Source organism: Anser anser (genome assembly GCF_964211835.1).
Source record: "Anser anser genome assembly, chromosome: 2".
Classification (NCBI taxonomy): domain Eukaryota; kingdom Metazoa; phylum Chordata; class Aves; order Anseriformes; family Anatidae; genus Anser; species Anser anser.
Window position 1 is genome coordinate 141,604,691 of NC_139721.1, and position 15,545 is coordinate 141,620,235.

The 15,545-nt window shown below is 36.5% G+C and overlaps 1 protein-coding gene across 3 annotated transcripts in view; it reads left to right on the plus strand.

Annotated features, from left to right (window-relative positions):
- Positions 1-15,545, plus strand: part of LOC310893464 (macrophage mannose receptor 1-like) — a 35,736-nt gene that overhangs the window by 17,015 nt on the left and 3,176 nt on the right. For 2 of the 3 annotated variants that reach the window (XM_083822505.1, XM_083822503.1), the window contains 13 exons: positions 959-994; positions 1,095-1,258; positions 1,991-2,073; positions 2,977-3,077; positions 3,416-3,555; positions 4,931-5,045; positions 6,397-6,578; positions 7,350-7,452; positions 8,956-9,185; positions 10,572-10,737; positions 12,157-12,303; positions 13,525-13,641; positions 15,050-15,217. In XM_083822505.1, coding sequence (XP_083678631.1) covers positions 959-994; positions 1,095-1,258; positions 1,991-2,073; positions 2,977-3,077; positions 3,416-3,555; positions 4,931-5,045; positions 6,397-6,578; positions 7,350-7,452; positions 8,956-9,185; positions 10,572-10,737; positions 12,157-12,303; positions 13,525-13,641; positions 15,050-15,217 — 1,752 coding nt within the window. The remainder of the gene's footprint in view (positions 1-958; positions 995-1,094; positions 1,259-1,990; positions 2,074-2,976; positions 3,078-3,415; positions 3,556-4,930; positions 5,046-6,396; positions 6,579-7,349; positions 7,453-8,955; positions 9,186-10,571; positions 10,738-12,156; positions 12,304-13,524; positions 13,642-15,049; positions 15,218-15,545) is intronic. The other variant, XM_083822504.1, reaches the window with a different exon arrangement.

Sequence of the window (15,545 nt, forward strand, 5' to 3'; positions counted from 1 at the left end):
TCCAAACTAGGTGAACAATATAAATTCACTACGAATATATTTTAATAATCCTAGTACTATTCTTCACTATCTGCTTAAGGAGAAAATATTTAGAAATTTCCAACCGATTTTTTTATTATTATTATTTTTTTGCTTCTCTCTCATGTAAACTGTTCTTTTTCTTTCTTTAATAATGTGTTCCTCTATATCAAAGCTCAAAAGAAAAGAGGAAGGCTAATAACTGAATGAGTAGAAAGCTAATAGAATTACTGGTGTTTGTGAAGAAAAACAAAAAAACAGGCATCCTAGCAGAGCTACCTTTGAGGAGCTATAGCTAGCCCTCGGTATAGCATCAGCTACATTGCTGCCTCCTGGTCTGTACTGTAATCAGGAAGTGGAGTTTGGTATCTATCTACTGGCTCTCCATACATTGCTTGGCTCTGTCCAGGACTCTCTTAAAAACAAACTTGCCAAGCAAAAGGGAAGCCATCAGGATAGTAGAAATGTATCTAGATACTGGAAATGATGTGTGGTGTTAAGAAAATTATGCTTTCAGAACTTTTGAGTAGTTTACTATTCAATAGGTAAGCCTGAGAGTTGAATAGATGGATTATGGTGTCTGGTACTTGTTCTGTGATTGTAAAAAAATATCAATAGCATGCTAGGCTTAAAATATGAAATACATTTTCAAATGGACGTAAGTTTCATCTACAAAGGGTTTGCTGCATATCCTGACATTTAATATAGTGCTTTTGGAGATACCTATGTACGCATTAAACATATGTATTTTTCACTAGCTAAATGTTTCTAAATTACCATTTAATTTGATATGGTGGTATATGCCCTAAAATCTTGAAAAGTTTATTAGATAACTCATATTTCTATTTTCTTTCTCTGTTAATAAAATAAACATTTATTATTATTATTATTATTATTATTATTATTAGACTATTTCTCATTATGACGTTTTATTTTACAGGTACACCGCTAAAACCTGAACCAAACTACAAGCTTGGTAGGATTTTTTCCTCTTTCAAAGGAAGGCTTATGGTATAGCTTTTAGACTTTTTACAGACCAGATGAGAATGTAATGTATATGCTTCTTTATCTTCCAGAATATCAAGCCACTGATGATGGATGGATTATACATGAGGATAAACAGTATTATTTCAGCAAAGAACATGTCCCTATGGAACAAGCACGGAGAATTTGCCAGAAGAACTTTGCTGATCTTATTGTCGTTGAGAATGAAAGCAAAAGACAATTTATATGGAAATATGTAAGCACTGAGTCTATTAATTATTTCATATATCATCTATTAATTATTTATTTATATTTATGTCCTAATTATTAGTTCAGCATAATGAATGTGGGCACTTCTGAACCCATGATGAATTTCACTCTGTTTTACAAGTAAACAGTTTGATAAGATTGCATAGGTCATGGATTTGTCCCTTGGATTTTTTTTTCCTCTCAGCATCCAATACAAAACAGTAATTTGCACCCCACAGGCTCAGGCAATTCATAGGCAGTGTGACTATACTGCAGCCTGCCTGTAGGGACAAGGTCAGCTGCCACCAATGCTGACTTTTGACCGAAGAGCAGCTTAAAAAATAAAGAGAATGGTCTAGTTGTTTAGGCTAAAATTCTGAGCTACTGTCCTACATTACTTATTTACATAATGGTATATTTTTTCAGGACCTGTCAAGAACTAACTTTTAGTAAGTAGAGAAAAAATACATGTGAATATTAAAGGAGTAGCAAAGGTACTTTGTAGCAAAAGTAGCTAAGTAGCTAAGACATGTAGCCTACAGCGCAGTAACTATTATTTTCTTGTCCATTGGGTTCCTTCCTCCAGGATCTGTTTCTCTGTAGCCTTCTTGCAGTTCAGGTCTGAACCTACAACATTATTGCCTGAGGCTCAAATCATGTAAAAAACAAGCAAGCAAACAAAGAAACAAGGAAAGCACAACTGTGGAACTGTTTAGTGATTAAATCACTTTTGTTTTAGATTAACACAAAAAAGAGTGGAATATTTCGCGCAGTGGAATCATTTTTCATTGGCTTAGTTGTCAGCTTTGATCGTAAGTTCAGGTGAGTAAAAGAAGAACACTAAAGCTAGTAATGGACAACAATGATGGCAATTTCATGTCACTCTGCGGAGGTATTTGTGTGAGCTTTCATCTTACAAGTTAATAATTCTTATGCATTTGTCCTCTAGATAGATTTCAGAAGTTTGAGATCAGAAGTACTAAGCTTTCCTACATTTAAGCAAAGAATTTTATTTATTTATTTAGTTTTTAAATCTGGGTGAACAAAACCAATAGTATTTCATGGGTAAGATTCATTTCATTTGATGTCTTACACTGAGAGATCTGAATTAAAGACCCAAGCAACCCTTCATAGGTAGTGAGGATAAGCAGCTAAGTTTAGGATGCTGTTCAGCTGGTTCACTTTAGACATCAACCTTAAAATGAGATTAACTCTGATTTAGATCTCTAATGGCTATGTAGAAAGCTCCAGAGGTTTAGACATAAGCATTTAACCATATGAATTCCACTTATTCATAAATAAATCCCAAATTATGTGAGCCTGAAGCATGAGCAAAATCTCACCCAAAAGCTTTCTGAAATTACTGGCAGAGAACCTGTTTTAGCCTTCTACAAATAGATTTCTTTCTGGAGGACACCTTTCTGGGATGAAAGAGAAATTCAAGCTCTGGTGTTACAGTCTCATCCAGACTGTAAGAAGCTGTTGAGTATGACATTGTTTATCTAGCCTTTGACAAAATGGGATACTGATGGGACTTGAATGTGATAATACTAAATAGGTGAGAGGCAGTAGCATTTGCTGTGGAACAGTCCTTTCAGTTTTAGAGCCTTTGTCCTCTAGTCACTATTGATACCTTGTTTAGCCCATTTGCTAAAGAGACCTCATATCTGTAAATGGCTGCTGGAGATATCTGTCCTGCAACCACTCTGCCCTTTTTTCTTTCAGCTGGCTGGATAAGACCCCAGTGAACTACGTTGCCTGGGCTCCAAATGAACCCAATTTTGCAAATAATGATGAAAATTGTGTGATAATGTCAAAAGATTTTGGTGAGTAAAATAGCAACATGAAACACTTGGTTGAACATCTAGAGGAGATAATGGTATCAAAAGCTAATATGTTTGCCACTTATTTAAATCTGAGGCTCCCCACATAGCTGAACAGCAGGGACAGTTTTTCATAACAATTACATTGAGGTTAAAAGCATGCCTTCACTATTAGAAGACAAACACACTGTAGAGGAAGGATTGTATTTGGGCTAATGGCAACTGTTTCACCTGCTTCTGGAAGGTTTCATTTGTGCTTTATGAATATTGTCTGAGTTATCCTCTGTAATGGTGGTACAAGAATTTCTGAGAGTGTTTCTCTGTATTTTGTTTATTTACAGGCTTTTGGAAGGATATAAACTGTGCTTTGAAAAATGCCTTCATTTGTGAAAGGCACAATTCAGCTTACTCAGGACTTGCTCCTACTGTACTTCCACCTTTGGGAGGATGTTCTGAAACTTGGCTTTTGTTTCATAATAAGGTGAAGTAACAAATCTCAGTAGCTCTTAGCAGATTTGCTGTAAGTAGAGAAAATAATTATCCCTTTTATCTCACTATATAAATGCTCTTATTTTATATACCATTCTTTTAAGTGGTATTCTAAAAGTGAATTTTCATGTTTTTAAGTCTGTATGTAAATCTCAAAAAAGTGAACTTGAATGTTTTGTTATAATTTGGACCAGATGATCTTGAAGGTCTATGAAATGCATCTGTTCCTGGAATGGATTGTGGGAGTTGCTCATTTCTATCCTATGAAATATTTAGGTGTCTATGTTTTTACCTTCATAGAATTATTAAGGTTGGAAAACATCTCCAAGATCATCTGGTCCAACCATCCCCTTACCACCAATGTCACCTACTAAACTGTGTCCCTAAGCATCACGTCCAACCTTTCCTTGAACACCCCCAGGAATGGTGACTCCACCACCTCCCTGGGCAAATCATAAACTTTCACAGTTTCTATATTTTTTTCCTGTTTATTTTAGATGTACTGTACAGAATTACTGTTCCATTATCCCAATGTATAATTGTAACCCCCTTTATCTGGGTTGAAAATATGAACAAGCTGAATATATGAACAGACTTGTCATACATAATCAGTTACCACAGCATTTCATCTTAAGTTGAGTAACACAAGCAGCAATAAATGTTAAATTAAAAGTAATATACAAGCAAACACTGTTTTTCAATAAGTCAGGCATAAGTACACCTGGACACATAGACACTAGAAAAACAAAACAGACAATAAAACAAAACTAAAAATCACTCCCACAATGCAATCAATAGGAAAAGGATTTTTTTTTCCTTTCAAAGGAGGAAAAGAAAAATGTAGAAGCAGCATACGTCAGTTAAAAATATGTCCCTCAGAACATACACAACTATGGAAACAATTTTTACACCAGTATTAATAAAAAAACCACTATGTGATACTAATATACTGTACAAAACAGCAGTTCTCAATGCTGCTTCATTCATGTTGAATGCTGACTTAAGCACAGGGTTTAGTAATGTCTGTGGCTCGATCTGAGAACTCGATCTGAGAGTTATCTGTCCCAAGTAACAGTCTTAATCCAGAAACAGTTTGTCCTTCAAAAACTTTACTTTTCAGCAATGTGACCCAAAATCTCTGCCTTGATTGTCTGCTAAATGTTTCAGTAGCTTTGGGAGGTTGTGAGCTCTGCATGTACAATGCTGTGATTAGCTCTGTCAACTTCTTGCTGGCTGAATGGATTGGTATTTCAGCAGCTCCACAAATTGCTGTTCTTTGCATGCAGGGACTGGAACTGAATTAATCAAATCAAATTTAATTCGCTTTGACACCTGAAATTTTGCCTAATCCTTTATTCTCCCTACAGTGTTATAAAATATTTGGATCCAGAGAAGAAGAGAGACTGACTTGGCACTCTGCAAGAAGCGCTTGTATAGAATTAGGGGGAAATTTGGCCTCTATTCATAATGATCAAGTGCAAGGTATGAAATCCCAACCTTTTGGTGCTAGGTATGATGCCAATAAATGTCACTAAAAACATCATAATTATTAGCTAAGATTGTAACAGTGGCTGCGGTGACCAAATATAGTCCTTCTAGAGGTTAACAACTTAGATATATGAGCACTCTGAAGTGACATATCTCAACTACTTATTTTGCACTGGATCACAACATTTAGGTCCTGTATATACTGATGACGGTGCACAGAACCTCGTAGCAATGCTGGTTCTGGGGAAATAATTGTAAAATAAATCACATAGTGATGATAAAGATGAATACTCATGTGATTCCATTGCAAGATAACCCCTGCCCCCTCCCCCCATCTTTCTTATCTTCGATGTTTTCTCAAGCTCAGGGGTATCTACAGCAAACCACGCAATAGTCATGAGTAGTTCATCAGGATAAGGATACAGAGAATGATATTTCAAAAAGCTCTGCCTTGGCTGCTGTAATCACTTCAACCAGCAACCTGTATGTCACATTTGCAGGTGGCATAGTGACATGATGGAGGTCATGGTTAGAATTTGAAATGTTCTTGAAAAATCTGGGATTTTTATTTTTTTTTTAGGGGGAAAAAAAGGTGTAATTGAATAGGGTTAAGTGCAAACTTCTACACCAACACAGCAATAATAATTTCCATCAAAAATAGATGTGAGTAACCAGAAAAAGATCTGGAGCTGAGCTGCAAGCTGAACACAAGCCATTATTGTTAGGGTATAGAGGCAGAAGGGGGCAACAGTAGGAGAAACCTACTATTCACATCGATTTAAAATCTTAGTGTCTTCTTTGTTTCCTCCTCACCTGTCCCTCTCCTGAAACCCTCTGACCTTCCCCAGCACCTTTCCTTTCCTATAAAACTCATTCTTTGCGGCCACTAAATGAGTTTTTGGCCCATCTAATGATGTAGTCAAAACAGACTCCACATATAAATAGCTTCTGTGAAGGAAGACCCAGAATTGCTTGATCCAGAGAGCAGACTGGAGTGAGCTATTATGGCACTTCTCATCTCTTGGCAAAACAATAGGGCAGAAAGAGCAGAATGATCTGTTCACTATGGTTTTGGAAGATAGGATAAACAGCAATGGCTTGAAATGCCCCCAGAAATTGAGTTTTGACAGTAAACAAACATCCATCAGAAATGACGTATGAACAATTTATGCTACCTTTAGGAAGGTTGATTAATCCTTTGAAGTCCCTTCCAACCTTAATTTCTATAATATTTCCAAGAACACTGTGAGTAGCATTTTTACCTTAAAAACTATCCTTTTCGTATTTTTAATAGAATGAAGATGCTTCTGTTAAATTACCCATTTTAAAATATATTTTGTTTTAGCCTTCCTCACCTTCAATCTAAAGGATGTCTCCAGTGAAACTTGGATTGGATTAAATGATATTAATAATGAGGGTAGTTATCTGTGGACAGATGGAAGCTCTTTTGACTATTCACATTGGGCAAGACAATTCCCTTTTAGGGATGAATACATTGAAGTTAACAGGAGGTATACTACAATACAGGTAAACAGAAACGAAAAAATCAGTAAGTGCATAACTTAGATAATATCCTCTAACTTAGTGTAACTGACCTGAATTCTGAATTCTCTCTCAGCTAGGACCTCTATACTTTAATGTCTTTAAGTGGAAAAAAACTGAATAATATTTCAGAGATCAAGTCTTTAAAGATGTACCCAGTGATTAACTGGCCTGTTAAGAACATGAACTTATTTTCATTCCTTTGCAGAAGTTTAGAACTGCAGAAAAAGAATACTGTACTATAATTACTGTTAGAATTACTTAGAATTATTAGATTTAGGAGATTTAAATGAAAACATTCTATTAATATAAAATATATTAACTTAATATGAAATAAATTATATTAATATATCAATATCTATAATATGTTAACTGAAAATACAAATTCTACTAAATGCGCTGGGTTTCTTATTTCATTTTATTACTTCTTCTTGACAGCATGAATCCAAATTAAGCTCAACAAGTTAAGTATGGATTACCATAAACTATATAGCAAAAATAGCTTTGGTGCACTTCAAGAAATTTTAATAATGTGACAAAAGTTCTTAGAGCAATCTGCCAGGGAAAATACATTGGCTTAAGATGTAAACCATGATACATTTCTTTTCCAATAAATGATAGAGTAAAACAAAAGCCAAAAAAAAAAAAAATCAGAGAAGAAAGCTATTAACTTTGCCTCCTCAGAACTTCCTCTGTTAATTTGCCAGACATTTTGTACTTTATCTGCTATAACTTCCTTTTTCGATTTTTCCCTAGACTGACTGTATTGCCATGACAAGAAGATCTGTAAATGAAGCAAGGCGCTGGGAAAACACTGACTGTCAGCATAAAAAAAGTTATGTTTGCCAGATGGACAGCAGTAAGTTTTATTTTTCACCTTCTTTTTTGGAAGACTTACTGAACAATGTGAGCATACAAGTCCTCAGTTACAACTGCCTGTCTGTGTCTGTAGCAATTGGGGTGAAGGAAGCAGGGCTCCTTTCCCAACTCAAGAATTCCAGATATGAAACCTTCTCTAGGATAAGGATTACAGAAATGTTTGTGCTTTATGGCCGCTCCCCTACCAACATACCTACCAGCATTCACAGAGTCTGAATACACCTACACGTCAGAGATCTGCATTTAGATCTGGTGCCCATACATGACAAGTAGACACTCTGGAGGCAGGATTCATCTCATCCTGAAGGCTGAGATTCATCTAACACAGGTTAGAAGACCTATGCCTTCAAAATCCTGTTTCTATCTGCTGACATAAAAAGGAGTTTAGCCATCTGTGAGATAGTCAACAGGCCCAGATATATGTGTCTGAATAAGGTGATTTTGCAAATGTAAATAGAAAGCATGGAGAAAAGTCCATCAGTAACACCCACCGTAGGTATCTCAGCTAGCTTTACAATACAGCAAAGGCTGCCCCCACCTCCAGACATCAGCCCTTCTCTCTCACCAAAAACCCTCCCTCACACATATTCCCTTGGGAGGAGATTGTGTGCGTGCGTGCGTGCGTGCGTGTGTGTTAAGGTCAGTTAAACTGGTTATTGCATCACTCCCTTCCCTAGCAATGCTTTTGTATCACAAGACTAAGGATCAGAAGGGCAAAAGTTCCAGTTGTCTTCACATATCCTCAGGGTGGGAGACACATCCGGAACATAGCTACACTGCAGAGCCTGCAGGAAGAGAAATGGGAACTGCTGGGTAGCAAGTCATGTTCTGCAACTGAAAATACAGGAAGAAGGCACATCTGGGCCACATGCTTCAGGCTCTGTCCCATGCAAGTGCAGGAAGCTACACAAAGGCATCACTAGCAAAAACACTTTCCAGGGCATTCTCAACACAACATGAACATGTATGTCCTTTTTCTGTACCCATCATCAGTTCTAGGTCTTTGTCTTCTACTTCCACATTTAAGGCAGAATTATAATTTCTTTTTACATTTTATTCTTCATTGAAAAGAAGAAGTAGAGTCTTCTTAGACTTAGAATGAAATTTGTTCCTGTTGATTTGATCACAAAATTAATCCTATTGTGAAACTCAAATGGAATGGAGATTCTGCACCATGTTTTTACCTGCACTGCAGGAAGGGAACCTAGAGATAGGAGGAGAATTCCTGTGTGATGAGTATTCACATAATTTTATCTGGTGAGAGTGTATGTCTACAAATATGCACAACACTTCCTCTGCTTCTCCCTAATTTCTGAATGCACTATATACATTATAGTTACAAACAATTCTCGGTTATCTTTAAAGTGTCTCCTGCATTTTAAATACAAAATATTTTACTTCATGTTTATGCTGCCACACAATATTAAACCATTACTTAAAAGTTTTCTCCTCTTCCTCTCAAATCTATATCTCTTTCCTGCAGAGCCGGAACTCTTTCATTCCACAACTGCTCCGGATTTTGATTTCGTCCATTATAGTAACAGCAGCTATTTGATCATTCCTTCTAAAATGAATTGGGAAGAAGCAAGAAAAGCCTGCAAAGAGAAATCTTCAGACCTTGCCAGCATTTTAGATTATTACAGTAATATATTCCTGCTGCTGCAGGCAGTGCCATATGGAGGGCCCTTATGGATTGGGCTCAAAAGCAATGTGGTAAGTTTAATAAACTGAAGGGTGGTGTGGTTAAATGCTATGGCTGGATTACTACCAGAAGGGAGATTTGTAGCATGAATAGGGACCTAGGATTGGGGGTCCATTTAACTTTATCCATCTTAAAATCATGAAACACCATCCCAGGCAATGGAGAAGGATGGGAACCTCGGACAGCACTGGTAACTTTGCTAACTCTGGGAATCTTAGACACTTATGTGAAACTACCTGGTTAACTTTTAGATGACCAGCCTGTGATCCAGGCTCACCACAACATTTGAGTGAGCACTAGCCTTGTCAGCTCTGTGACTGAGTGCCAAAATGAGTCTCAGCTTCTCCGATGAATATATAATTGTCCAATGTACTTACATTATGTACTATCATGTTTTTATTGCATCTTTGAGCTAAGTAAATTACATTGATATTAAAAATTAGTTCTTCCATCAGTAATGATTTTCTTTACTAGTGTTTTTTTTTTTTTTAACTAATTTTGTTTCCGCGCTGATATATAACATAGCAAAATATCTTTGAAACACAGCATCCCTATGGAGGCCTTGCAATAAATGCTTGACATAGATCCTCCCACTTGCAGAACTCCACAGGAGATGTCTATCCAAAACAAATAGTGTTTAAGTACACTTAATATCAAAGTTGGCTGACATAACAGTTGTAGAAATGTGGTTTATAAAGCAGTCAAAATTCTATTGTGATCAAGTTTAGATCACCAGACATCATCTCACCAGAATTCTATAAATGAGCTGGCCCTGCTGGTGCAGAGTGAGGCCCTGAGCTTCTTCCCGTTCCTTGGGCAGTGATCTTTCTCTGATTATGCCGAGCTCAGTAGGAGCTTGTGTACTTGTCCTTTTGACACTTAAGGCTTCTGTTCCTGTGTTTTTCTTTTGCTCCTAAGAAACTTCCACTTTTCTGAGATTCTCATAGGAACAGCTGTGGTTTACTCCTGGATGTTTCTCCTGCAAACTGTACTTGAGCTTAGAGTCCTTGTTTGACCGCCAGCTTCAGAGCTCCAGTTCCCCTGAGCTCTCTACAGGTTTTGTGTTCCTGGTGCTCATGTTGCTCTTTGTGGTGACCTGACTCTTCTGCAACAGTGATTCTACCTCTCAACATTGCCCAGCAAGGGACTGAGCACCAGAAGTACCTGGGAAGCCCCATTTAGCTTTCAAAACACCTCCATGGGTGGTGTTCTGCTGTTGTACTGTTACATTGCTTTTACATATTAATCAAATTAGGATTTGATTAATATTCTAACAGGGCTAGCACAGAAATACAAACTGAGCTTCTAATATCACTGCAAGAATGTGCATTTTACAAATCAGCTTATCTGAGTTTACAGTGTAGAAAAATATATTAAAAAGTCTGTTTCAATTTTAGGGTTATGGATATTACAGATGGACCGATAAAAGTAAAATTGATTTTTCTAATTGGCACTACAGAGAACCAAAAGAGAAAATAGCCTGTGTCTACCTAGATGTCCATGGGACCTGGAGAACAGCACCTTGTAATGAAAAACATTTTCCTGTCTGCAAAATATCTGAGGGTAAGATGATTGAGGGATGATGACTTTTGGTTTTAAGGAAGAAATCTTGCTGGATCTATTTCAACTAAAGTACATATCTTTAAGTAAATATTACAGAATAATGACCCTGTGTGTGCAGTGTCAATACCTTTGTTTTGCATGAAGAGTGTTTTATTTTTAAGAAGTTGCTATTCACAGGCAGAGATCGCGCCATTTTATTGGACTTGGGTGATAACTGCAGTAGGATTTCAATGTTGCAGGCAGACAGAAAACAGAGATTGTGAGAATACTAAACTTTTTACTACTTTAGAGTATAAAACGTGAAACTTTTTGCTGACAGAGATTTTGTGGGAAGGATTAGAGTCAATAAAGCCCATGAAATATAAAATAAATTTTGTTCCTTCCATGTAAGCAGTGTTGAATAACAGCTTCATTGTATTCTAAAAACTGGGGAAAGGAGGAATAGTTATGTTTGGTTATTAATGAAATAGGAAGTCTGGTGAGTGCTGTTCATGTATGACAGTATTAGAAAAATAAAGTCTGTTATGGGCTGAAACAAAAGTTCTCAATTCATAGTGTTTCTATGGACTTCACAGAGGAATGCTACAAATTAAAACACTACAGGCAAACTCTAGGATGGGAACTTTTTGTCCTTCATTTGTCCTAGATCAACTGCTGTTAGCTCTAGTAACAGAGTTAATGGAAATTCAGAGATTCTTTTGAGCTGCTTTAGTGTAGTTCAGCTTTAATTTCTTCTCCAGGACATGTTCTAAGCTTCATCTCCATTCATCTGCAACTTTCATTTTACTTTAAAATGTATGTACTGACTGATAATGTCACTGTTTCACCCCATAATGTCATTGATTGTGGGAAAATGTGAACCTACTACACAAATATTAAATGAGCTTCCAATTATTCCATGTATTGTCAAACTGTTCAGAAACTTTATGTAAGAATTATCTCAAGGAGAATATTAGATTGGAAATTTCCATAGTAATTTATGATTTGGGTGGCAACTCATTAAAAATCAAATTGTTATTTGAAACTCTTGAGGGTTTTCTAGTTTTCTAGTTTTTCTTTTTCTTCTTTTTACTGTATCTCTTATTTGTATGAAGTTGACAGTCATAAGAAATAACTGAAATTAAAAAAACAACACAACAACAAAAAAAAAAAACCTGAACACTCATATATTCTTTGGACTGTCCAAGTTTCATTTAACTGGTAACACTGAAGAGTTCAGGCTCATACTGAACTGCTCAGCTGCAACTGAGCAGTTCTTCTCCTTATCACTCTCCCCATAGTCACCAATAATTCTAGCAATTCAGAATATTTTAAGTAGTTTTAAGAAAGCTTTTTTTTTTTTTTTTAAACTTGATTTCATATCTGAAGAACTGCAACGCCTATTGAATGAAAGCATCCATAATATCTCATTTCTTTTAGGTATACTTCCTTCTGACCCCCCACAGGATATTGGAAAATGTCCTGAATCTGATCACATAGCTTGGATTCCTTTTCGAAGCCACTGCTATTATTTCAATGCCAATGAAATGAGCTGGGCTCAGTCTGTGACTCAGTGCATTCAGTCAGGTAATAATTAGTTTTACTCAAAGATGGAATTTCAATCTTGACATAGAAAAGAAAATCATGTTTAAAAAGTCTTGAAAACTACTGCTGCAATATCTACACGTGTATATATGTATGTACACACGTATGTATATATGCATATATAAAAAGAAGTCAATGTCTCTTTTTCACCATTGATGCTGTTTGCTTTCCACTTATACTGAAATTAAGGTGATTAGATTTCCATTTCCTTTTCTTCTTTTTTTCTTCTTTTTTTTTGATTCTTTTTTCTCTTTTTTTTTTTTCTTACCAGCTGTGCTTAGTTCTAACACTGTTATATTTGTTCACAAACATATATATTTATTCACAGAATTTCTACTTTTAGTGAGATTTTAAAGTGGGTAAACTTCTCTGGACTCATCTCTTCTTTTCTGTATCTCTTCCTATGCAAGGGCAGAAGTAAATGTTATAATACCAATCACTTATTTTTAACTTGGGCTGTGTGATCTGAAGAGGATTGCAAGTACTGCCTGAGAGTCCTCGCTTTACCAGCGATGGGATCCCTGGCAGCCTGCAGAGCCAGGGGAGAGCAAATGCTTTCCTCCCTCCTCTTGGAGGTGTCTGGACCTGGCCAAGACCATGAACTGCTCCTTGTCCGTCCTCCACCGACACTGCTGAATTGTCTGGTACCCAGGTACCTCATCTATGCCTTCAGAAGGCTGTGAAAAAGAAAAGCAAACATTATGCTGGCCAAATGAAATGTGTCCTTTTGTTTCACATCTCATTAGATCCTCTTAGCCCTCTTCCTCCACCACTTTTAATTTGCAAACACTTTCAGAAAAATTAATCCTAGTTTGAATTACAAATTTGCTTGCTGTGCAGTTTTACCTGCTACATAATAACCTGTCAAGTCCATGAAGAAGAAATAAATAACCATCCATAATATGAAAAATATGAAAAATATTATCCAAACACTTGAAAAATAACGTGCTTTTTTTTTTTTTTTCCGCTGATGTTTCAAAATTGCCATCCTTATTGTGTTTTCATGTTTTTTATTACAAACTCACAGTCTGTGCTGTTCCCTATGCTTCTTTCTGGTCTCTGCTTAAACCCTTGCTTACTCCTACCAGCAGGAAGCAGTTTTTATAATTAATCTTGTCCTATGTCAAAGGCTGAAACTTTGGCTGACTTCTACAGCAGGGCATACCTCCAACCATCTTCTGTTTGTTTTCTTATGTGTGATAGGTGGCATCTTGGCTTCTGTAGAAGACTTGGCTGAATCAAACTTTCTAGCAGAACAAGCAGACTTATACACAAGCAAGACAAGCGGCTTTTGGATAGGAATATACAGAAATGCAAATGGTAAATATTTTAATTTCTACATATAATCATAAATAGGATTCATGAATGAACAGAAATATGATGTATTGCTGCTTTTGAGGAACTAATTCAAGGTAAAAGGTAGTTAAAACCAAACAAAAATAGATTAATAGCATATTAATTTAAAAATTCTTGGAAGTGTGTGGGTTTATCCAATAGGTGTGAAAGGCTGTAGAAAAGAAGTCAGCTTGGCTTCAGTTATGGATCTTGGCTATTCCCTGGGTCCACCAAAGGGGATGCACATTCCTGCCAGCATGGGCACTGCCTCCATTCCGATATTTTTATTGTATATCTGGTCTAGTAGCAAAGGTGTGGACAGGTGTTGGGAATATCTCTCAAGAGGCAAAACACAAAAGACACTGTTCTATGGGAAAGTAGGATGCAATGTGTAATTGAGACAATGATTGGGCCTCATTTCTAAATTGCACTGATTGGGAAGTGCTGTAATCTGTGACAATTTTGCATGGCTGCTAATTGGTTGCCATGTAACCAAGACTTCACAGAGGATACCTGTCCCTGACGCATACCACTGATCATTCCCTCTGTCCTCAACCCTCCCTGGGGAAGGGTCTCCCACTCCTGGTCTGTGAGAAGGCAATGCCCGCCCTGCTTGCTCTGTGGTCCAGTTGGGAATGTGTCCCAGCGGCCCCCACATTCTCCTGGCCAGGCAGTACCCACTGAAAGGGCTGTGGGTGTCTGGTTGGAGCTCCATCACACTTCTCTGAATGGAGAAAATTAGGCTTCTGGCTAAGAGGCAAATCATCCACTAAAAAACATGTAACTGCAAAAAAACAACATTAGTTTCAGCCCACAATCGCTCAGAAAGGATTTCTTTTTTTTCTTTCTTTCTTTCTTTCTTTCTTTTTCTTTCTTTCTTTCTTTCTTTCTTTCTTTCTTTCTTTCTTTCTTTCTTTCTTTCTTTCTTTCTTTCTTTCTTTCTTTTTTCTTTTTTTTTTTTTTAGATTCTGTTTAACTCATTGATAATTCAATATTTTTATTTTAGAGGCTATGCTAAAAATACATGTTTTAATTTTAAATAAGTGTATTTCAAGCTTTACAATAAAAGTTCCTTAATTTTCAGCGAGTGCTGCTGAAAAAAGAATGCAGAAGGTTCAAAAAAAAAAAAAAGTCTAGCTTTATTCACTTTTCTGTTTGAAAATTTAGTCCACTAGACAAAAAAACATGGAGATATGTAAATTAACTGTTATGATTAGCAAATCACAAATCATAAAGCTGAAATGCAATTATATTTTTTTTTAAGATGAGAATCAAGAGAAATGAAATGCATTAGAAAATAACCACAGAGGGGATTTTTGAAGAGGAAAAATAATATTAGTGAAGATCTTTGATGTGAAACTATTAGTATTGCTACTAACATTTGCACCACCAGGGCAGCTGCTTTGGCAAGACAACAGTGCCTTTAACTTTGTCAACTGGGGTGAAGGAGAGCCCTCAGAGGAACAGCTTGATTACTGCGTGCAACTGTCTGCCTCCTCTGGGTACTGGATTGCCATTCCTTGCTCTTCTGAAAAAGGGTTTATTTGTAAGAAACCAAAGAGTAAGTGACTTGTTTAATATTTGGTCTTGATGGTTATGGCTTTATTTCAGTAGTAATAACATAATATCTTTACTACAAAAGACCCACAATTTATGTCAAATAAAATGCTCTATTTACAGACTTTCCTTATCACTTGTTTCAACGTTCAGCCAAAAATATTACAAATACATAGAGCTGTATGTACTGTTCATGTGTTTTTACTTTATAACTTCAGATTTTCTCACATTCTGTAATGAATATTCAATTAGTAACTAAAGCTTATCAATGTTTTCCGGAAAATGCTTAAGCTCCTTTGTGGTTTTGCTCCCTTCCAACACGCACACACATT